Here is a 23,976-nt window from a genome sequence, read left to right on the forward strand (position 1 = left end):
GACGGCCATTGTAAGCTCAGGGCTCAGGGTCGGGGGTCTCAGTGGACCACCTTGATTTTCATGCACTCCTGCTCCTGGGTGGCCAGGCTGGCAGCTCTCCTGCCCTAGACGGCCACCTTCCTGTGCCTAGTGCGGAGATCGTGGACGAGGTCCACGATGTCCGCAGTAGCCCAGGCGGGTGCCCGCCTCTTGCGGTTCCGGGCAAGCTCCCGGGAGCCGCCAGCCTGGTCCCGGGAAGAGGGGGAGGGCTGGGGGGCATCGGGTGGCTGGCTCGATCCGTGCCAGGTGCAGGGTCTGCTGGCTGGGTGCTGGCAGGCTTGCACCTGGCACGGGCACCGTAGCCAGCCCGTGCCCCTTTAAGGGGTCCGGGGCCGGGAGGGGGGCATAGAGTTTCCCTGGTGTTGGCCAGAGTGGCCACCAGGGAAACCTGGGAAGCCTTAGCCTCCCACTAGTTCGAATTAAGGGTCTACACAGCCCTTAATTCGAACTAGCTAGTTCGAACTAGGCTTAATCCTCGTAAAATGAGGTTTACCTAGTGCGAACTAAGCGCTCCGCTAGTTCGATTCAAATTCGAACTAGCGGAGCGCTAGTGTAGCGCCTATTAAAGTTAGTTCGAAGTAACGTCCGTTAGTTCGAACTAACTCTGTAGTGTAGACATACCCTCAGACAATCCTATCATAAAGCCTGTGAAGCGAACCAGAGCTGTTTCTATAATGAACTGGACACTATAGTCTGTGGTGACACCTCCAATGCCTAGAGCCCTGTGGATACTTTGGAGGGCACGGAGGCAGTGAACAGAGAATGAAATTATAGTTGAGGAAGTTGAGGTGGACAAGGATCAGGGTGGTTGCTGAGTATGTCTGTCAGCCAGGAACTCTTCTTTACTACTGACAGAGCCAGTCTGAGCAATTGCTTTTCGGGGACCAGAAAGCAGGGGATGAGAAGTCGTGGCTGCAGCTTGTGGGGTGCAGGGCTGAGAGCATGGAGAAGTGGGATGCTGGCTGTGTTTCTGTGAGCTGCATGTTGCCCTGTGAAGCTAACTGATATGGCCAAGCAGCATGTTGATGCTTGCCATGATCTCAATGGAATCCTGCAGAGAGAGGCTCTCAAAACTTTTGGAGAGCCATTTGTAAATTTTCTGCCTCAGATTCCCTAGCAGTGCTGCTTTGACCCTTCCCCCATTGCAGGACACTAGCCTCTACCATTCACTTGTGCAGGAACCAAAGCAGAACATGGGTGGGCTGCATATGGAGCAGGGTGAAAGCCACAAAAGCTTGCAGAAGTTGTGCCCTGGTTTCCTTGCTTACCCTGAGCAGGGAGATATATGTCAGGGTGTTAACTGCCTGTGGAGAAGTGTGGCATGAGTAGAACTATGGTCCTGCAAAGGGAATTTTTTTGGTCTTTGTAAACTGGTAGGGCTTGGTGGGAATGGGAGGTGGGGGAAGAGGCACCTCCCCCTCAGCGTCAGTGGGCAACCTCTCTGCCCTACTACACCCTGTTTGGAATTTCTTTTGTCTATATGACGGACTGCCAGGCAAGCCCACCTCCTCACTCATCATGATTATGGTGCTTGCCAAGATGCATTGTTTGCAAGAGTCAGGGGGAAAGTGATTGGAAATGTTGGAAAAGAGGTTTGTCAGCGAACTGTTCAATGTAGGACTTGATGTTAACAGACTCCTTTTTGTGCACTCTACAGAATAGAGACCTTGGCGGCCCCTCTGTGTACTGTAATGGAGAAATTGAAACAGATAAGGAAACTTCCGACAAAAAACAGGGAGGATTTTGGTTTGTGAAATGCTAAATCAATCAGTGAGTGAGTGCAGACAGATGTTTGGAAAGGGAGCTGAGGAACTGCAAGGACAACCAGGCCTTTGCCAGGCAGACCACAGAACACATGATCAGGGTCATGGAGGAAAAGACCAAGATCCTGAAGTGTTTAGAGAAGCAGCACAGTGATCCAACATAGGGCCCCTCTCAGTCACAGCAGATTCAGAATTCTGTATCCAGCAACCCCGTCTCCATGCCCACATATTTCTTTACTTTCTCTGGAAGCCCTCATTTTCCTATGCACTCCATCCCCTCTCCCAAATTTGATCATAGGGTTTCCAGGTGTCCAGTATTGATCCAGACAGTCCAGCATTTTTGCCTCATCTGGAAAAAACCCCAGAAAATACCAGACACCTAAAAGGTCTGGTATTTTCGGATTTGTTTTCCCTTACCATCTCTCAGGGGTGCTTTATTTCAATGCACTATTTGTTATAATGCACTATTTTCAAATGAATGAAGGTACACTGTTTTAACAGTTCAACATTTTTATTTACTATACAACAATCTCACAAATCAATCACTGCGATCCCAGGTGCAGGTTTTAAAGGCAAATTCCTGGCCAAGTATTGCTTTGGAAGAGGAGTGAGACCTGGAAGAAACTCTATGAGAGATTTCAGTGTCCCTCATTTTCAAAGTGCATCCTCAACGCCACCTTGATGTTAACAGCAGGTCTTTGAGCTTCTCTAACAGCTCTAGTGTCGGTCTGCTCAAACTCTGCAGCTAAGTGCTGTGCCTCAGTACTCCACCCCGAATAAACAATTCCCCCCACATTTCTCCCAGATTATGCACAGTGCAACAAGCTGCAATAGCCAGGGGAATATTGTCTTCAGTGAGGCTAGCCTGCCGTAGAGATACCTTCATCTCACCTTCAATCCCCCAAAGGTGCATTCGACCACTATGTAGCACCTGCTCAGCCTGTTGTTAAAATGTTCCTTACTGCTGTCCAGGTGCTCCATGCATGGTTTCATGAGTGAGGACTATAAGAGTTAAACTAGGTCTCCCAGGATAACAATGAGGATTTCCAAATCCCCCACTGGAATCTTGTGGTCTGAAAAGAAAGTCCTAGCTTGCAGGTTTCTGTACAGGCCAGTATTTCTGAAGATGTGTGCATTGTGACCTTTCCAGACCATCCTGCATTAATGTCTGTGAAATGCCCACAGTGAACCACAAGGGTCTATAGCACCATCAAGAAGTATCCCTTCCTATTGATGCACTCAGTGGCAAGGTGGGACTGGCCTGCCTCCCAAGGTCTGTGAGAGGGAGGGATTGTCATCGAGGATATGGTGTGAATCTGTGATGATGTGTTGGAGAGGTTTTACCTGAGGGCCAATGGCATTCTGTTGCTTTCTTTCTTGGTCTGTCCTGTAGTAGGTGACTTCTTCTGCCTGGCTCTGTCAATTTGTTTCTTGACTTCTTCAGGTGGGTGTTGTAGTTTTAAGAATGCTTGATAGAGATCCTGTAGGTGTTTGTCTCTGTCTGAGGGATTGGAGCAAGTGCAGCTGTATCTTATGGCTTGGCTGTAGACAGTGGATTGTGTGACGTATTCTGGATGAGGCATTTAGGTAAATATAGAGGTCAGTAGGTTTCTGGTATGGGGTGGTGTTTATATGACCATTACTTATTTGCACTATGGCATCCAGGAAGTGGATCTCGTGTAGATTGGTCCAGCCTAAGGTTGATGGTGGGGCGGAAATTGTTGAAATCCTGGTGGAATTCTTCAAGGGCTTCTTTCCCATGGGTCCAGATGAAGATGTCATCAATGTAGTGCAAGTAGAGGAGGAGCACTTGGAGATGAAAGCTAAGTCAGCCATAATAATGCTGGCGGTACTGTGGGGCAATGCAGGTACCCATAGCTGTGCCTCTGACTAGAAGGTATAAATCATCCCCAAATCTGAAATTGTTGTGTATGAGAACAAAGTCACAAAGCTCAACAATTGGCTGTGCTGTGACATCATGGTGGATACAGTTTCTGACAGCTTGTAGTCTAGCTTTGTGCGGAATGTTGGCACAGAGAGCTTCTACATCCATAGTGGCTAGGATGATGTTTTCTGGAAGATCACCAATGGGCTGTAGTTGCCTAAGGAAGTACAAGAACTAGGGGTCACCCAAATGAAATTAATAGACAGCAGGTTTAAAACAAAGTGTTTCTACACACAATACACAAACATCCCTGCCAGAGGATGTTGTGAAGGCCAAGACTTCAACAGGGTCTAAAGGAGAGCTAGATAAATTCATGGAGAACAGGCCCATCAAATGGCTTTTAGCCAGAAGAGGTAGGACTGGTGTCCCTAGCTTCTGTTTGTCAGATGCTGGAAATGGGCAACAGGGGAGGGATTACTTGATGATTCCGTGTTCTGTTCACTCCCTCTGGGGCACCTGGCATTGGCCACTGTTGGAAGACAGAATACTGGGTTAGATGGACCCTTGGGCTGACCCTGTATGGCCATTCTTATGTTCTTATAGTCCCTTCAGGCTTGGCCATCTATGAACCCCCAGCATTCCACCAGCTGACACTTCAGCAGAGAAGACTGTCCCCACCATCTGTCTAGAACAAACTCTGCCCCTGTGGAGGCAGCAAATGCCAGCCAGAGCTGCTGCTAATTCAGTCTTACCCTATAAGTCTGCAACTCCCACATATCTCAGGAACCCTGGCTTTCAGCCTCACGTACTTGCATTTATTGCAGGAGCTAGTGGACAGTCACTGTCCATGTTTAAAGTCTTTGCTTTCAGAACTCTGCTTTTTCTTCAGCACTTATTTTTTCTCTGTTCCTCCCTCAAATCCTGCCACAGTGCCTGAGCCCTGGAAAAGCCTTCCTTCCTGGCCATCTTTTATCAGGTCACTCCCTCCCCAGTGCTCTCCGTAATCCATCCCATATACTATGGCTACAGTATCCTCTGTCTCCTGCTGCTTAGACTATTTCAGCCCTCACTCAAACCCCATCGCTGGTTACATGCTCCATCCACATCAAATCCCAGCTCTTCTACCTCAGATGCACAGCTCTGCCCTTGCTTTTCTCTCTCCACTGCCCTTGCTGCATGTCTAGTGCTGCCTGCTCAGTGTCTCCCCACTGGCTTCTGGGCCCCTCTCTGACTCACAAGCTGTACATGCAGTTGGACAAAGCAGAACACAGATTAACTTGCTGTGACACTTATTCTCTCCTGTTGTTGGGCCATTTGTTGTCATATGTTTCAGCCTTTAACAGACTGAGTTCCTCAGGGTTCCTGAAATATGTGGTTATTGCCTTTGATGCACTGTGCTCTCCCCAGTGCTACTGAAACAACAAATTCTCCCCCGCAAGTGGTTCAGACCCCAGCAACTCCCTTAGGCGTCTGCTGGCAGCTGCTTTACCTTCCACTCCCAAATCTGTATAGGCGCTGGCCCAGAGAGACTCTCCAAGCAGCCACAGGTGCAATGAGATGAAATGGCTCCCCTGTTCTTCTGATTTCCCTAGGGAAGCTACATCTATTGTCTGTCCCGCTGCAGAGGCCCTGCTCTTACCATGTCACTTTTACTGTGGGCCCTGTTACTTTCAGTGCTGGGGCTTCAGTGGCAGTGTGGCAGAGGAGCCATTCAAGGGGTCTGCAGAGAACTGCGGGGCAAAGCAGAGGCACGATGTTAGGTGATGAGTGGCAGCCTGCCCACAACACACATGCAGCCTCCACAGCCACACCACACTCATCAAAGCCCTGTGCCACTCACACCCTGAGGCTCCCACACCATTTGCTCTCCAGGAACACAGGAGCCTGAAACCTTGTAGCTCCCAGTAAACACATCCTTGATCCAGAGACCACAGTCACAGGTCATGGAAAACGAGAAACCTGAAAGACCTGCAAGAGGCAGGAGACCACTGCCTTCCACTTGTAGGGAGCCCTCTTCCTCTCTTGATCCCCAGGCAAAGAGCTTCTAACTCATCCACAGAGACTCTGGACACATAGGCTGTGTCTACACTGGCATGAATTTCCGGAAATGCTTAAAACGGAATACTATTCCGTTTTCAGTTTTTCCGGAAAAGCGTCTGTGGCCAATGTAGATGCGCTTTTCCGGAAAAGACTACTGGGCTGTCTACACTGGCCCTTTTCCGGAACAGTGTTCCGGACTAAGGACATATGCCCGAGCGGGAGCAGAATAGTTTTTCCGGAATAGCGGCTGATTTTGTACAGTAGAGCATCGTTGCTTTTCCAGAAATTCAAGGGCCAGTGTAGACAGCTCGCAGCTTATTCCGGAAAAGCGGCTGATTTTCCGGAATAAGTGGCCCAGTGTAGACACAGCCATTGGGTTTGCTTCTGTGGCCAACGGATACAGGGTGGATGGACAGAACCTGCCAGCCCTCTTACTGTAGTAAGATGAAGGCCTAAAACATAAGCCCATGCAGCACAAGCCTGATCTGAGGCCTAGCTAACAATGGACAAAACATGGCTAACATAAAGCAAAGCTAAGCTGTGAGCAAGAGGTAGGCCCCAGTTCACAGAACATGGCACAAACAGGGCTGAGAGTGCAAAACACTAATTGGTGCTAACTACCAACTGCAGAACAATAATTGGTACTGGTCATAAGTGGAAAGCACATGATATCACTAGCTCATTAAAAAAGACCTTGGTACCCATTCCTCACAGATACAGACCCAGGTTCAGGAAAGGGTCTAAAATGACAGCATAATGGATAGAGATGATCTAATCAAACCACGAGGTAGAGGGTGATGGAACAGGTGAGTGCTAACAGGGAGTTTTGAGAGGGAGTTCTCCAGGTGAAGGAGAAGCAGATACAGGACTCTTGAGGAAAGTGTGTTTTGTTATTGGGGCTTTCTTACTGTGTGCTGAGCTTGTGTTTGTTTGGTGTGTGGTGGTGTTTTTTTTTTTCTTTCCCTGTTTGAGTGAGGCTTTAGAGAGGGAGTTCTCCAGGTAGAGGAGAAGCAGATACAGGAGTCTTGAGGGAAGTGGGTGTTGTGTTTGGGGCTTTCTTGCGGTGTGCTGAGCTTGTGTTTGTGAGTGAGGGTTGGTGTGTGTTCTTTTTTGTTTTTTGTTTATTTATTTATTTTCCTCTGTGTTTGAGAGTGAGGCTTTTTTTTTCCCCACCTCCCCCTCCCCTTGATGGAGTTTGTGCTGTGATTGGCTGTGATTGGCAGGTAGAAACGGTTGGATTCTAATTAAAGTTTGAATTCTAGAAGCCTCTGCTGATTGGCTGAGCCTTGGTAGGGGGAGGGACTTTATAAGGCAGTGGGCAAGCGACCAAGGAGCTTGCGAACAGGTGAGTGCTAACAGGGAGTTTTGAGAGGAAGTTGGGAAGGGCGGGAGGTTCTCTTGCCTTTCTTTTTAAATCCCTTTTCCAGGACAGCAGCGATGGTTGGTGATGGGTCTGCTGTTGTTACCTGCACAGCGTGTGCCATGTTTGTCTTCCTTCCGGAAGAAAGAACAGATTTCATCTGCACCAAGTGCAAACTGGTCGACATTTTGGAAGAAAAAATTAGAGGACTGGAGGCCCAAGTGTCGACCCTACGCTTGATCAGAGAGGATGAAGACTTCTTCGATAAAAGGCAGCATTTAATCCTTCAAGCACGGCAGGCCGAGGAGCCAGAGAGGGCAGTACGTGACCAAGAAGAGAACTGGCAGCATGTAATTTCTAGAAGGGGAAAAAGGCCAGCACAGGAATCCCCCGATGCTAGAGAGGTAAGCAATCGCTTTCAAGCTCTCTCCACAGGCTCTGCAGTGCTGAAAGCTCTGGAAGGGACCTCACAAGGAAGAAACCAAAAGGGAACACCATCTACCGGAAGGCATGGGATGCGTAGTCCTACGGATGGGGGTTCCACGGTGGTGGTGGTCAGGGACTCCCTCCTAAGAGGGACTGAGCCATCCCTCTGCCATCTGGACCTGGAATCTCGAGAGGTGTGCTGCTTACTGGGAGCTCGCATTCAGGATGTCACTGAGAGGCTTACCAAGCTGATCAAACCTTCGGATCGGTACCCCTTCCTGCTTCTCCATGTGGGAACTAATGATACGGCCAAGAATGATCTTGAGCGTGTTACTGTGGATTATGTAGCGCTAGGAAGAAGGATCCAAGAATTTGAAGCGCAAGTGGTATTCTCCTCCATCCTCCCTGTTGAAGGGAAAGGACTGGGCAGGGATCGTCAAATTGAGGACGTAAATGCGTGGTTGCGCAGATGGTGTCGCAGAAAGGACTTTGGTTTCTTCGACCATGGGACTCTGTTCCTGGTGCAAGGATTGTTAGGAAGAGATGGGAAGAGACGGTAAGATGGATAGAAAGATGGCTAGAAGGCCGGGCCCAGCGGGTAGTGATCAATGGCTCGATGTCAGGATGGCGGTCGGTTACTAGAGGAGTGCCCCAAGGTTCGGTTCTAGGACCGGTTTTGTTCAATATCTTTATTAATGATCTGGATGAGGGGATGGATTGCACCCTCAGCAAGTTTGCGGATGACACTAAGCTGGGGGGAGAGGTAGATACGCTTAAGGGCAGTATAGGGTACAGAATGGCTTAGACAAATTGAAGGATTGGGCCACAAGAAATCTGATGAGGTTCAACAAGGACAAGTGTAGAGTCCTGCACTTGGGACGGAAGAATCCCAAGCATAGTTACAAGCTGGGGACCAACCGGTTAAGTAGTAGTTCTACAGAAAAGGACCTGGGGGTTACAATGGATGAGAAGCTAGATATGAGTCAACAGTGTGCCCTTGTAGCCAAGAAGGCTAATGGCATATTAGGTTGCATTAAGAGGAGCATTGCCAGCAGATCCAGAGATGTCATCATTCCCCTTTATTCGGCTTTGGTGAGGCCGCATCTGGAGTATTATGTCCAGTTCTGGGCCCCCCACTACAAAAAGGATGTGGACACATTGGAGAGGGTCCAGCGGAGGGCAACCAAAATGATTAGGGGGCTGGAGCATATGACTTATGAGGAGAGGCTGAGGGACTTGGGTCTGTTTAGTCTGGAGAAGCAAAGAGTGAGGGGGGATTTGATAGCAGCCTTCCACTTCCTGAAGGGAGGTTCCAAAGAGGATGGAGAGAGGCTGTTCTCAGTAGTGACGGATGGCAGAACAAGGAGTAATGGTCTCAAGTTGTGGTGGGAGAGGTCCAGGTTGGATATTAGGAAAAACTATTTCACTAGGAGGGTGGTGAAGCACTGGAACGGGTTACCTAGGGAAGTAGTGGAGTCTCCATCCCTAGAGGTGTTTAAGTCTCGGCTTGACAAAGCCCTGGCCGGGTTGATTTAGTTGGAATTGGTCCTGCCTAGAGCAGGGGGCTGGACTTGATGACCTTCTGAGGTTTCTTCCAGTTCTATGATTCTATGATCTAAGTAGCATCAGAGGGTGGCAATCTGACAATGTCAGGGGGTGGCAACTTAATACGTCAGCAACGAGGTGTGATTTGTTGTACCTGTATATAAGGTGGTGTCTTGGGGGGACAGCCTTTGGATAACCTAGGGGGCGGTTGAAATTTCCTACTGATTGAGTCATTCTATTGCTATGGGGTACATATGCATAGTGGTTCAGTAGAGTCTACTGACAACCAGGGGTGGATGAGAGTTTTGCGGGGCCCAGGGCAGCACAATTTCGCGCATATGCCATGGCCACAGCCGGTTGTAGTGCGTGCATGGGGCCTATTGAAGCGTGGGGACTGGGGCAGCTGCCCTGTTCACCCTGCCCTATATCCGCCGCTGCTAACAACTATTACTGTACTTTGCTTAGCAATAAACCTGGCCTGGCACCTTCGATCCTTTTCCGGTTTGTGGTCTTTGGGGGCTCTCTCAGAGTCTGCTGTGGAGACTAAACACACAAGTCGATACGGTACACATCACTGAGCACACACGCAAGCAGTCTTCTGATTATCACCGTCAATGGAGCCAGAGACCTGTGAGATCACCTCAGCAGTAAATCCTGACCGCCTCCTGAACAACTACACTTACCTGCTGGATTTCCCACATTGCCAATTGTATGGAGGGGTAGAGACGAGGAAAGACATGTCTGGCCACCCCAGCCTCATGTGGGCTCAGCTCCGCCCCCTCCTTGCCTGGGCTTGGCTGCTGCTCTTGGCAATTCTTTGATTTCTTGAAATGCATGTGCTCGAGAACAGTGGCTGCTCCTACGTGCTGGATGTGCCTGACGGCAGGCAACCCATTAAGACCAGCCTGTTCCTTTTGAGGCTGTTTCTCTCCATCTGCTGGGCATAGGGCCAGGGTGTGGAATTTCAGCTCCTCATAATCAGAGTCCCCATCACCTTTCTGAAGGAAAAAGGACAGCATTCAGAAGACACAGAGACCCACAAATAGCTGGAGGAGCTCCTGAGTCACTAGCAGAGGCAAAATGCCCAGATATAGGAGTCCCAGAACAGCAGACAGGGACTAGAAGCAAAGTGTCCAGCAGTGATAGTACCCCTGCCGCTAGAACAGCCACTCCCAAGGGTGGTAACTAGGGAAAAGGGACATAATGCCCGGCTCTGAGAACTTCCCTGGGATGGCTAGGGATTCAACAAAAGCATGCCTCCTCATGACAAAATGATAATGTGTGTCTGTGCCTAGCTCAGTGGTTGTCAATCTATTTACCATAGTAGGCTCTCTCTGTGTTACGTGGGCCACAGCCACACTATATATATACACTACCTGTATGGCTTTGAGGGTATCACATGGGTCACAGCTGTGTGCTGACTGGGCCCCAGATTGAGAACCACTGGCTTAGCTGCTAGTGCACCCTAGTGAATAAAGGTCACAGGAATCTGGGCTGCCTGACCATTTGGTAACATATTGGATGTTTCCTATAGGAACACAAAGCAACACTACCAATGGGACATTGGAAAAAGTTCAGAGAAGGGCAACAAAAATGATTAGGGATTTGAAATGGGTGCTATATGAAGAGAAATTAGAAAGACTGGGTCTTTTCATCTTAGAAAAAAGGAGACTAAGGGGAGATATGATAGAGCTCTATAAAATCATGAGTGGCGTGGAGAAACGAAATAAGAAAACATTATTTACTTGTTCCCATAACACGAGAACTAGGGGTCATCAAATGAAATTAATAGGTAGCAGGTTTAAAACAAAAGGAAGTATTTCTTCATGCAACTGCTTCAGTCAGCCTATGGAACTCCTTGTCAGAGGATGTTGTGAAGATCAGGACTAACAGGGTTCAAAAAAAAGATCTAGATAAATTCATGGCAGCTAGGTCCATCAATGGCTATTAGCCAGGATGGGCAGGAATGATGTTCCTAGCCTCTGTTTGTCAGAAGCTGGGAATGGGTGATAGGAGAGAAATCATTTGTTGATTCCCTGTTCTGTTCACTCCCTGTGGAGTACCTGGCATTAACCACTGTTGGCAGACAGGACACTGGGCTAGATGGAACTTTGCTCAGACACAGTCTGGACTTCCTTATGTTGACAATTCCATTAACTCAGAGGGCACAGTCCGAGCTCCCCCACGCTTTGCCCATAAGACACAACTAGAGCCCCCAACACTCACCTGCTCACAGGGCATGGTCAGCGTCTCCATGAAGGGCTGGATTCCCATGGTTCGATGGTATTGTACCAGATCAGTGAGAGATGTGTGAGCTCGGTCCTCCCCCAGGATCACGTAGCGTGCATTGGGCTGCATCTCAATCATGTAATGTCTGCAGCGGCTCTTAGCCCTTAAAAATCAGAAAGATACACTGCTCTGGGCCTCAAAACATCTCCATGCCTTTCCTGCAGCAGCATCTGCATTACAGACACTCCTACAGGCCCCAGGTAAGAACATGGCCTTACAACTCTAGGTGCTGCACAGACACTAGCGAGAAATGGTCCTTGCCCTGGATTCACATTAAATAAACAAATTCTGGGAGGTGAAACCAAGTCACGGAGAGAGGAAGTGACTTCCCCAAGGTCACAGCAGGGAAGATAACAGAGCCAGGAACAGAAACCCGGTCTCCCAATTCCCAGTCCACTGCTCTGAAACCCTGCAGCATGGCCAGCATGTTGGTAACACAACATTTTGATTAAAAAAAATAGAATGGTACAGAGGCAAGAGGGCACATATTAAATGGATTTAAAACTGGCCAACAGGTCTCAAAATGTACCTGTAAACGAGGTATCATTGAGTAGGTGCACTACCAATACAGTGGACAAAGGGAATCTGCAACTTGGAAGAAGAAAGTCATGGGAAGGGAAGGGAATGGAAGGGAAGAGGTGGTGAGGTAGTCTGTCGGTTTTTTCTCAGAAGGAACTGGCAAGAACCTGAGCAGGAAGAGAAGCAGAGGCATGAGTAGAGGAGGGTGTGAGGAATACGTCAAAAGTGGTGAAAAGATGGCTGGAATCTCAGGCTTGGGACTCAGTTAAATTGGGGTATGTCTACACTGCCACCCTAGTTCGAACTAGGGTGGCTAATGTAGGCATACGAACTTGCAAATGAAGCCCGGGATTTAAATATCCCAGGCTTTATTTGCATGTTCCTGGGCGCCGCCATTTTTAAATGCCGCGTAGTTCGAACTCCCTGCCCGCGGCTATACACGGTATGGACTAGGTAGTTCGACATGGGGAACATGTCAAACCAATCTGATAGCTTTCTTTAATAGGATAACGAATCTTGTGGATAAGAGAGAAGTGGTGGATGTAGTATACCTAGATTTTAGTAAGGTGTTTGATACAGTCTCGCATGATCTTCTTATCAATAAACTAGGTAAATACAACTTAGATAGAGCTACTATAAGGTGGGTACATAACTGGCTGGATAACCATACTCAGAGAGTAGTTATTAATGGTTCACAATCCTGCTGGAAAGGCATAACAAGTGGGGTTCCGCAGGGGTCTGTTTTGGGACTGGCTCCGTTCAATATCTTCATCAACGATTTAGATATTGGTATAGAAAGTACGCTTATTAAGTTTGCAGATGATACCAAGCTAGGAGGGGTTGCGACTAATCTGCGGGATAGAGTCATAATTCAAAATGACCTGGACAAATTGTAGAAATGGTCTGAGATAAATAGGATGAAGTTTAATAAAGACAAATGCAAAGTGCTCCACTCAGGAAGGAACAATCAGTTTCATACATACAGAATGGGAAGCGACTGTCTGGGAAGGAGTATGGCAGAAAAGGATCTAGGGGTTATAGTGGACCACAAGTCGAATATGAGTCAACAATGTGATGCTGTTGCAAAGAAAGCAAACATGAATCTGGGATGCATTAACAGGTGTGTTGTGAGCAAGACACGAGAAGTCATTCTACCGTTCTACTCTGAGCTGGTTAGGCCTCAGTTGAAGTATTGTATCCTGTTCTGGGCACCGCATTTCAAGAAAGATGTGGAGAAATTGGAGAGGGTCCAGAGAAGAGCAACGAGAATGATGAAAGGTCTAGAGAACATGACCTATGAAGGAAGGCTGAAGGAATTATATTTGTTTAGTTTAAAAAAGAGAAGATTGAGGGGGGACATGATAGCAGTTTTCAGATAGCTAAAAGGGTGTCATAAGGAGGAGGGAGAAAACTTGTTCATCTTGGCCTCTGGGGATAGAACAAGAAGCAATGGGCTTAAACTGCAGCAACGGAGGTTTAGGTTGGACATTAGGAAAAAGTTCCTAACTGTCAGGGTAGTCAAACACTGGAATAAATTGCCCAGGGAGGTTGTGGAATATCCATCTGTGGAGATATTGAAGAGTAGGTTAGATAAATGTCTATCAGTGATGGTCTAGACAGTATTTGGTCCTGCCATGAGGGCAGGGGACTGGACTCGATGACCTCTTGAGGTCCCTTCCAGTCCTAGTATTCTATGATTCTATTGACAGAATCTCGTCCACATTTTAGTAACTGTAGACTGTAATCAAGTCTCCCCATAACATTCTGTTTGACAAGCTAAATAGATTGAGCTGCATTAGCCTCTCAGGCTATGTCTACACTACCAGGTTATTGCAAAATAAGTTATTTCAAAATAACTCCTAAAATAATTATTTCAGAATAAGCTTATTGCCCTTCACAAGTAGGAGTTGTTATTTTTAAACTAGCCAAGTAGCCCATCATAAGATGGGATTTTCAGGTCTCTCCTCCACTTTGGTCTTCTCTCCTGAGCCTCCAGTCTCTGGCTCCCTCTCTCTCTCTCTCGTCCTACTGCCTCCCCCCGCAGCTCTCCTTCGCCTTCTGCCTCTCTCTCCATCTCTTTCTTTCTTTTCTCCTCCACCTGCCTCTCACTCTCCCTTTCTCTTCTCCTCCTCCTCCTGTCTCTCTCTCTCCCCTCCGTCTCTCCCTGCCCCCCTTCTCCTTGCCCTTCCCCTCCTGCCGTGGTGTTTGGCTGAGTGCTGCCTGCTCATCCGGGCTGCCGCGAGGCCAGGGGGCGGGGCCGTGTACATCACCAACCCGCCCCCCCCTTCCCGTCCCGCCATGGGGAGCCCAAACGGCTCCTTGCACTGCTGGTTCCCCCGGCGGCCCGGATTAGGGGTGCAGCACTCAACTGAGCTCCCCGGCAGGAGGGGACGGGGGGCGGGGTGCTGACGTACATGGCCAGGGGGCGTGGCCGTGTACGTCAGCGTTACAGACTCACAGACACTGGGCTACTATATATATGATAACAAGCCCCTTATTTTGAAATAACAGGCTTGATAGTGTGGACGCTCACCTTGTTATTTCAAAATAAGAGGAGTTAGTTTGAAATAACTCCCCAGTGTAGGCATGCCCTCAATGAGGCAGAGTTTCCAGGCTTTTAATCATTCTAGTGGCTCTTTATTGTGCCCTTTCCAATTTGTCAATTTTTTTTAAAACTTCGGGGGGTAGTCGAGTTAGTCTGTACAGGATAAACTTAAAAAACAACAAATTGTCTGGTAGCACTTTAAAGACTAACAAAACATGTAGACGGTATCGTGAGCTTTTGTGGGCACAGCCCACAATTTATTGTTTTTTAAGTTTAATTTTTTTTAAGACAGTATATCAGAAGTGCACACAATGTTGCATCAGGAGTTGAGTCTGGGATGCGCTTTTAGCAGACAATCATCCAGGTAAGGAACTATTACAGTATCATGTCCTGCTTTCTGAGGTAAGCTGTTGACTGCTAGGATACTCAAGGAGCTGATAGAGGAGGTATCTGAGCCTTTAGCTATGATCTTTGAAAAATCATGGCAGACAGGGGAGATTCCAGAAGACTGGAAAAGGGCAAATATTGTGCCCATCTATAAAAAGGGGAATAAGAACAACCCAGGAAACTACAGACCGGTCAGTTTAACGTCTGTCCCAGGGAAGATAATGGAGCAGGTAATTAAGGAAATCATATGCAAACACTTGGAAGGTAATAAAGTGATAGGGAATAGCCAGCATGGGTTTGTGAAGAACAAGTCATGCCAAACTAATCTGATAGCTTTCTTTGATAAGATAACGAGCCTTGTGGATAAGGGAGAAGCGGTGGATGTCATATACCTAGACTTTAGTAAGGCATTTGATACGGTCTTGCATGATATTCTTATTGATAAACTAGGCAAATATAACTTAGATAGGGCCACGATAAGGTGGGGGCATAATTGGCTGGATAACCGTAGTCAGAGAGTTGTTGTTAACGGTTCTAAATCCTGCTGGAAAGGGATAACAAGTGGAGTTCCGCAAGGGTCTGTTTTGGGACCCGTACTGTTCAATATCTTCATCAATGATGTAGATATTGGGATAGAGAGTACGCTTATTAAGTTTGCAGATGATACCAAACTGGGTGGGGTTGCAACTTCTTTGGAGGATAGGGACATAATTCAAAATGACCTTAGCAAGTTAGAGAAATGGTCAGAGGTAAACAGGATGAGGTTTAATAAAGAGAAATGCAAAGTGCTCCACTTAGGAAGGAACAATCAGTTCCATATATACAAGATGGGAAGCGACTGTCTAGGAAGGAGCATGGCGGAAAGGGATCTAGAGGTCATAGTGGACCACAAGTTGAATATGAGTCAACAGTGTGATGCTGTTGCAAAAAAAGCAAATATGATTCTAGGTTGTATCAACAGGTGTGTTGTAAGCAAAACTCGTGAAGTCATTCTGCCGCTCTACTCTGCACTAGTTAGGCCTCAGCTGGAGTACTGTGTCCAGTTCTGGGCGCCACATTTCAAGAAAGATGTGGAGAAATTGGAAAGGGTACAGAGAAGAGCGACAAGAATGATTAAAGGTTTAGAGAACATGACCTATGAAGCCAGGCTTCATGAACTGGGCTTGTTTAGTTTGGAAAAAAGAAGATTAAGGGGGGACATGATAGCGGTTTTCAAATATCTAAAAGGGTGTCACAAGGAGAAAGGCGAAAATTTGTTCCTCTTGGTTACTGAGGACAGGACAAGGAGTAATGGGCTTAAAGTGCAGCAGGGGAGGTTTAGATTGGACATTAGGAAAAATTTCCTAACTGTCAGGGTGGTCAAATATTGGAATAAATTGCCAAGGGAGGTGGTGGAATCTCCCTCTCTGGAGATATTTAAGAACAGGTTAGATAGACATCTGTCAGGGATGGTGTAGACGGAGCTTGGTCCTGCCTTGAGGGCGGGGGGCTGGACTCGATGACCTCTCGAGGTCCCTTCCAGTCCTATTATTCTATGATTCTATGATTCTATGATTTTTGAGAATACTCTCGGAGGAGCAGATAGGCCAAATGGTAGCACTTTGTATTGGTAATGATTGAAACCTAAGACAAAATGGAGAAAATCTCTATGAGCTGTGTGAATGGAAATGTTTTCTTATTACCCTCTATATCTCTAGCTACACTGAGCTTGTTCTGTGCCTTCATCTTTCTAATCTTGCCCCTACATACTTGCATTATTTGCTTATATTTATCCTTTGTAATTTGATCTAGTTTCTACTTTTTAATGAGTCCTTTTTGATTTTCAGATCATGTAAAGCCAAGGTGGTCTTTCCTACAAAGTGGAATGGTTTGCTTTTGGGTCCGTAATAATATCCCTTTGAAAAACTGCCTACTGTACAGTAATTCCTCATTTAATACATGCCCGCTTAAGACATTTTCACGATAGCACAATTTTTTTTTTTTTACATAACGTTTTTTGAATTACACGACCGTCCCCAGAATAACACAATTTCCCCAGTTGGCCCATTCCCGGCAGCTGCGTAGGGCTTCCCCCACCGCCCTGCAAAGCAGTGGAGGGTTCGCCACTCGCCGTGCTGTTCCCCGCTGATGACTCCTCACTGGACGCCTTGCCCCCTCTCCTTTGCCCCCATTTGCAGGCCAGCGGCTGGGTTTCCCTAGCTGGCCCATCGTCGGTGGCTGTGCAGGGCTTCCCCCACCTCCCTGCAAAGCGGCAGAGAGTTCACTGCTCACTGCGCCATTCCCCGCCGAACCCCCCTCGCCGGACGCAGTGCGGGTCTCGGCAGACCCGTCACAGGGGCATACTCCCAATCCAATCTCCCTCCCCTTTCCTTCCCCAGAGCCAAACACCTGGCCTTCCTGCTGTAACCCAGACCCCTTTCTCCCTCAACCTTATGTCCCGGTCCCAACAGACACCACCACTTGAAATGCAATCCCCACCTTTTCCATTATTTTCAATGAGAAAACTGACCCTGCATAACACGTTTTCACTTAACACGATCATTTTCTGAAACATATCTATAGTGTTAAATGAGGAATTACTGTATCCAGTTGTTTTTCCTCTTAGTTTTGCTTCCCATGGGACTTTACCTACCATCTCTCAGAGTTTACTAAAATCTGCCTTCCTTTTAGCAGGGCGGGCAAATAATTTTTGATGGGGGGGGGGGGGAATTTAGTAAGTGGTCACTTGCTGCAATTTTCTATAATATTAATGGAGGGAGTTTGGAGTCTGGGGTAGAGTTTGGATACATATGGGACCTCTGGGTAAGGGATTGGGGTGCAGAAGGAGCTGTAGGTTCTTGGAAGGAGTTTTGGTTCAAGCAGTGTTCTGATCTGGGGCAGGAGGTGTTGGAGATGCAGGAGAAGGTTGTAACCTGGGGCAGGGGTAGGGAAGATTTGGGTACAGTAGGGGGGTTATGACCTGGGAAGGGTGCCAATTAGAGGCTCTGCTTGGGAAATCCTTACCATAGGTGGTTCCCGGCCAGCAGGATCGTCAGGCAAGCTCCCTGGCTGCTGCTGTATCTCTGTGTGGCAAGCCCTTCGCGGTGGAGGGAGGTAAGGGGTCTCTGCTTGCACCCACAAACACTACACCAGCATCTTCCATTGGCCAGTTCCCCCCTCTTCCCAAGGGGCAATGTTGCAGAGACACACACATGCTGGCCATAGCAGTTGGCTGCTTAGAATGACATTTGGGGCTGCAGCAGCCAGACCACCTGCCAGAGGATTCTGCTGGGCTTTGGTGAGCCGGATCCAGCCCGAGGGTTGTATTTTGCACATCCCTGCTTTAAGGTGACAGGGTCTAGATTCTCACTGAGAAAGTGAAGGGCAACTTGATCTCAGTTTATAAGTACCTACATGGGAAACAGAAATTTGATAATAAAGGGATCTTCTGCCTAACCTACAAAGGTCTAACAAGATCCAACTGGTGGAAGTTGAAGTTAGACAATTTCAGACTGGAAACAAAGGTTCACATGTTGGACAGTGGAACAGCGGACCTGTGGTGGGGATAGATTATCTACTGACCATTTTTAAATCAAGACTGGATGCTTTTCTAAAATATAAGGAAACTGGCATTCTTTTGGGACAGTTCTCCAGCCCATGATAGGAGATCAGACTAGATGATCATAGTGATCCTTTTTGACCTTAGAATTTATGACTACTCACTAACCCATTCTGTCTCACAAGCCTGCACCCCTTCATCACTGTTCTGCTCTTTCCCTTACAGGGTACCTGTGCAAAGGACCCTTTTCATCATTCCCCTCTAAGTACATTACCCATTTACACATCTCAACCTCCTCCATACAGCCTGTCCCTGCTCCAGGCAATACCGCCTGTATGGCGCCTCCTTCAGTCTGATCCCCCAATGCAGGACCCAGACACAGCATCTCCTTCCCACCCAATATGGCACCTCCTCAAGCAATACCCATGCTCACCATCCTCCATCTCCAGCTCCTATCCAGGTGCACATGTGGATGGATGGAGCATTCACATCATCAAGCATCCACCATCTTACCTCCAGTTCCATCCATCCCTATATGCAGAATCCACATCAAGTGCCCGCCAACTCAGGTCCCCATATCTAACATCCCCTCCAGCTCATGTACTGCAGTTACTATACATCATTCATGAATCAATCTAATCCTCAATACTGGATCTTTCTGATTTATGGAGACATCAGAGTCCCCCGTCTGTCCCTCTGGGATGTGTCTAGAGACAGGTCAGGACTGTGGGTAGAGCACCGGATCAGGGGTGTGTCTAGGGCACCAGCCTTAGTATCTCAGTCCACGGACAAAGCTGATGCACTGTGCTTGCATACCTTGTGAAGCCCACCATCAGAGTCCTGGCAGAAGAAAAGCAGTGGGTGCATTACCTGTATGAGAGGGTGTAGCCAGGTCTGCTTTGACTGATTCGAACCAAGAAGCAGCCCAGAGGTTTCTCCATCAGCAAATTCTCAGCTTCCCTGGGAGCAAACAGGAAAGATTTTAATCCAAGAGTCAACAATAAAACCTGTGTAAAAAGGAAAGCCCATTCCTTTTTCACATCCTGTAGCACCTTCTCCATGATGCAGCCAACACTCACTCTCATCACATCCATCCCCTTCACTCCAGGCGCATTGTAACATTGCAAATACTTCCCCAGACTTGAGGAAGAGCTCTGTGTAAATCTAAAGCTTGTCTCACCAACAAAAGTTAGTCCAATGAGAGATCTCACCCACAGTGCTGCTGAGACAAGACTGTCAGGGAATAAAGCGTGGGTTTTTGGAGGAAATTAGTCTCTCTATCCTGGAACTGACAAAAGTGTCTGAGAGCTAGAGCCTGAAATGGCTGGTGAATTGTTCTGGATCAGAGGTGGGCAAAAAGGCCTCAGTGAGCCTGATCTGACCCGCCAAGTGGGTTGATCCAACCTGCAGAGTCCCTGACACTCCCCCGCCCCCAGGTCAATCAAGGCCTGGGGGTTGGGGAAGCGCGCAAAGTCTCCTCTTGCTCTACAAGGGGCTCTGCACTTAAAGTCAACCACCAGCTGCTGTTCAGCTGGAGATTGACTCTGAGCGCAGTGCTCTCTTGCAGGGCGGGGGTAGGGAGCGAGAGACTTTGTGTGCTCCCCCTCCCCCAGGCCCTGATTGACCTGGGGGCAGGGCGGAGAGTGCACGAAATCTCCTCCCACCGTTAGGGGCTTGGGCACCTAGAGGGAACCACCAGCTGTTCAGAACAGCTGGCGGCTCTCTCGGGGAAGGGGGGGGGCAAAGACTTCATGCACTCACCCACCCCCAGATCAATCAGGGTCTCTGGGTGGGGAAGCAGGAAGTGTCCTAGCCCGAGCCCTTCCGCCTGAGGCCCTGCCCCTTCTGGGGCGGCCTGGAGCCACTTCAAAAATTTCCGAAGTGGCCCCGGTCAAAAATTATTGCCTACCCCTGCTGTGGATTCACCAGAATGGACAATGTTTTAGACTTTATTATTGTATGCTAGTGTAAGGATTTCCATGCTGGATTCCAATTGACAAGTATATTCATATATATGCTTTGAAAAGGCTAATAATGTCACTGCAAACACTTGCTGATATGCATTAATCTCTGAAAATTGTCCAAGTCATTATCAGGAGTCCATTTCACCCAGGTTTGCAGAGCTCACAGCATCAAATTGGAGTGCAGAGCCGCAGGGTTCTGCCTAGGAGGCTGTGAGGCTGCAGAACCTACCCCAAAGGAAAGGTAGGACTTCTTGAGGGACTGGCCCACTGAAGGGGACTGCTTAAAGGATAGATGTAGCACAGATCCCAGGGATCTGTGACGAGTATTGCTGCATTGAACTACATATACAGGGTTAAAATCCCCCCCCCCCCACTCCTCTCTCTACACATCCCAGGATCCCTTTTTGTCACAGCATCATATTCATCATTCAGTTGCTATTGCCCTGCAACCTCTAAATCATTTAAAGAGTTGCTGCTTCCCATGACACGGCCCTTCATTCTGTAGGTATGGCCTGCATTCCTTCATCCTAGATAATATAATGTTGCATTTAATTGTACTGAAACAGTTTCATTCTAAATGGGTGCAGCTTACCAAACAGTCCAGAGTTACACAGCTGCCTTGTCTTCTGGGACCCAAAAGACTTGCCAGGCCCCTGGGCAACTGAGGGGAGGGGCACTCCACATTGTTGGAAGGGATGGGATCTCTGGCACAAGGGGGGTGGCCTTGAATGGGAAGGGGCAGGTCTAGGGTCACCCACTGTTTGCACCTCCCAGAGTGCACTGTGCAGTTCCCCGTTCCCAGGCAATTTAAAAGACCTGGGGCTGGACTGGAATATGCTTTAAAGCAGAAGGGCTTCGGGCCTTCTGCCCAGCTCCCTGAGAAACCAGTCCATGCTCTCTCCAGGCACCCTAACCCCTACACACACACACAGGTTCTATAAAGACACACCAGCCTCTGCCTGCACAGCACAGCACAGCACAGTCCCTTGGTAGGCTGCATGCTCTTAGGAAGCTCACCTCCTGCTGATCATCCCATGCAGCCAGCCAGGAAAGGCTCCATTGTCCTGCATAACCTTCTGGGCCTGTGTGTCTCTGAACCAGCGAAGAGTTGCTCCCCTCTTCATTTGTCTCATTTCTTCTTCTTCTCCTGCCTGCCTCTCTGTCCCTAACACAGGACAGGGCCTGGAGCGCAGAAAATTATCAAAAGGAGTTGACTGAAAACAGGGAAGAGAGAGAGAAAGAAGGTGGTGAAATTGATAGCTTCCTAGACCAGCAAGCTACTGTTATCATCTAGTCCTAGGGTGGAGAATCTAACGCCCGGGTGCCAGATCCAGCCCCTAGCTTGCCTGGAGCCAACCCCCACAACATAGAGAATATCTTATTGCCTCTGTATAAATCCATGATATGCACACATCTTGAATACTGCATACAGATGTGGTCACCTCATCTAAAAAAAATACCTTAGCTCTGGAAAAAGTTCAGAAAAGGGTAAAAAATGATTAGGAATATGGAATGGCTGCCATATGAAAGATTAATAAAACTGAAATATTTCATCTTAGAAAAAAGGAGACGAAGGGGAGATATGATAGAAATTTATAAAATCATAGTGGTGTGGAGAAAGTGAATAAGGAAAAGTTATTTACTTGTTCCAATAACATAAGAACTAGGAAATGGTCCGGTAGCACTTTATAGACTAACAAAACATGTAGATGGTATCATGAGCTTTCGTGGGCACAGCTGACCAGATCTTCTTCAGATGACTGGAGTTATGATTAGAGGATAAGGAAACTCAAAATAAATAGGAGAAGGGAAGGGGTTGGGGGGGGGGAGAGGGGGGCGCCTACCCTCCTACCTCTATGCATAAAGTATCAGGAGAAAGGATGCTAAACCTGAGTAGTTAAAGATCAAAGTCAGTGGATGGATAATGCAGGAAGAACTAGGGGTCACCAAATGAAATTAATAGGTAGCAGGTTTAAAACAAACAAAAGGAAATATTTCTTCATGCAATGCATAGTCAACCTGTGGAACTCCTCGCAAAAGGATGTTGTGAAGGCCAGGGCTTTAACAGGGTTCAAAAAAAGAACTAGATAAATTTATGGAGATTAGCTCCCTCAATGGCTTTTAGCCAGGATGGGTAGAAATGGTGTTCCTAGCATGTTTGCCAGTGGCTGGGAATGGATTACAGGGGAGAGATTACCTGATGATTACTCTTCTGTTCATTCCCTCTGGGGCATCTGGCATTGATTACTGTCAGAAGTTAGGATACTGGGCTAGATGGACCTTTGGTCTAACCCAGTGTGGCCATTCTTATGTGCTTATGGATATTAAGAACTAATCCCTGTGAGACTCTAATGGAAACACACCCATTTGATGATGATTCCCTGTTTATCATTAAAAGCGGCAAGGAGTCCTGTGGCACCTTATAGACTAACTGCAGTGTAGGAGCATAAGCCTTCGTGGGCAAAGACCCACTTTGTCAGATGCATGCGTCTGACGAAGTGGGTCTTTGCCCACGAAAGCTTATGCTCCTACACTGCAGTTAGTCTATAAGGTGCCACAGGACTCCTTGCCGCTTTTGCAGATTCAGACTAACACGGCTACCCCTCTGACACCTGTTTATCATTATATTTAGATACCCATTGGTTAGCTACTTTTGAACTTATTTAATGTGTACCATGTTTATTTTATTTCCTTCAAGATTTTTTAAATCAAAATGTTATAATTCTGATGCACTGCAGACATTTACATGATCGTACATCAATACTAGTACCTTTACCAATCAAACTTGCAAGCTCATCAAAGAAGAAACCAGGTTAGTTTGACAGGAGCTATTTTCCATAAATCCATGTTGATTTGCATTAATTACATTACCTTCCTTTAACTCTTTATTAATGCAGTCCTGTCTCAGCAGTTTCATGATCTTTTCCTGGATCAATGTCTGAATGATAGGCTTATAATTATCAGTGTCATGCCATTTACCCTTTCTACAACTAGCACAACACTAGCTTCCTTCCAGCCTCTTGGAACTTCCCCAGTGCTCTAAGACTCATTGAAAATCAACAGTGGAGACAGGAACAAGAGAGGGAGGAAAACTTACAGTTGTCTCCTTTAAAGGATTTACCAGATTTGGTTTATTTAAACTCACAATATTAGACATAAATTCCTCTTCCTTCCTGGTTACATGGACGAGGAGTATGGTTCTCCCTGGATCACATGGAGGGAATGTGCAGACACGTGGGCGCCCCCAAGATCGCATATTGGGATGTCCCCGGGAATCTGACCCTAGGCAGTGCCAACATGATTACCTCTGTGAGTTTGCTGCGAGGGCGTGGTACTGGTGGCTGTGATAAAGAATCAGCTCCAGCTTGACAACGGGGGAGGGGCTGAGGGCGTTTCCTCCGTGGCACAGGGACTGGTGAAGTGACTGTTCCTGCAGAGAGAGGAGGGAGCAAATGGCATTGTGAATCCAGAGAATGATCCATCTCACCTGGTAACAGAGCCATCACACACCATCACACTTAGGGGTGCCATGAGGAAGGTTCTGCCTCTCCAGCAGGCAGCATGGCAGATGCAGGACAAGGGACTCTGAAGAATATCAATCCATGGAGCTTTCAACTACCCCATCCTACCTGGAGCATGGAAAGGAGTGAGAAGAGGTGGGGTTTCTGCTCTGCTG

At 47.6% G+C, this 23,976-nt stretch overlaps 1 protein-coding gene across 10 annotated transcripts in view; it reads right to left on the minus strand.

The window, feature by feature from the left end:
- Positions 1-2,294: 2,294 nt before the first annotated feature.
- Positions 2,295-23,976, minus strand: part of LOC102461674 (myosin-IIIb-like) — a 166,044-nt gene continuing 144,362 nt past the window's right edge. For 7 of the 10 annotated variants that reach the window (XM_075914722.2, XM_075914723.2, XM_075914720.2 and 4 more), the window contains 7 exons: positions 23,606-23,730; positions 21,318-21,514; positions 19,207-19,296; positions 11,285-11,450; positions 9,742-10,056; positions 5,327-5,417; positions 2,295-3,904 (listed from right to left, as the gene is read on the minus strand). In XM_075914722.2, coding sequence (XP_075770837.2) covers positions 5,358-5,417; positions 9,742-10,056; positions 11,285-11,450; positions 19,207-19,296; positions 21,318-21,514; positions 23,606-23,730 — 953 coding nt within the window. In that variant the 3' untranslated portion in view covers positions 2,295-3,904; positions 5,327-5,357. Of the gene's footprint in view, positions 4,217-5,326; positions 5,418-9,741; positions 10,057-11,284; positions 11,451-19,206; positions 19,297-21,317; positions 21,515-23,605; positions 23,731-23,976 lie in introns of all 10 variants that reach the window. The other 3 variants (XR_012898732.2, XM_075914716.2, XM_075914717.2) reach the window with 3 other exon arrangements.

Source organism: Pelodiscus sinensis, chromosome 6, assembly GCF_052426305.1.
Source record: "Pelodiscus sinensis isolate ZL-2025 chromosome 6, ASM5242630v1, whole genome shotgun sequence".
In the NCBI taxonomy this organism is placed as follows: Eukaryota; Metazoa; Chordata; order Testudines; family Trionychidae; genus Pelodiscus; species Pelodiscus sinensis.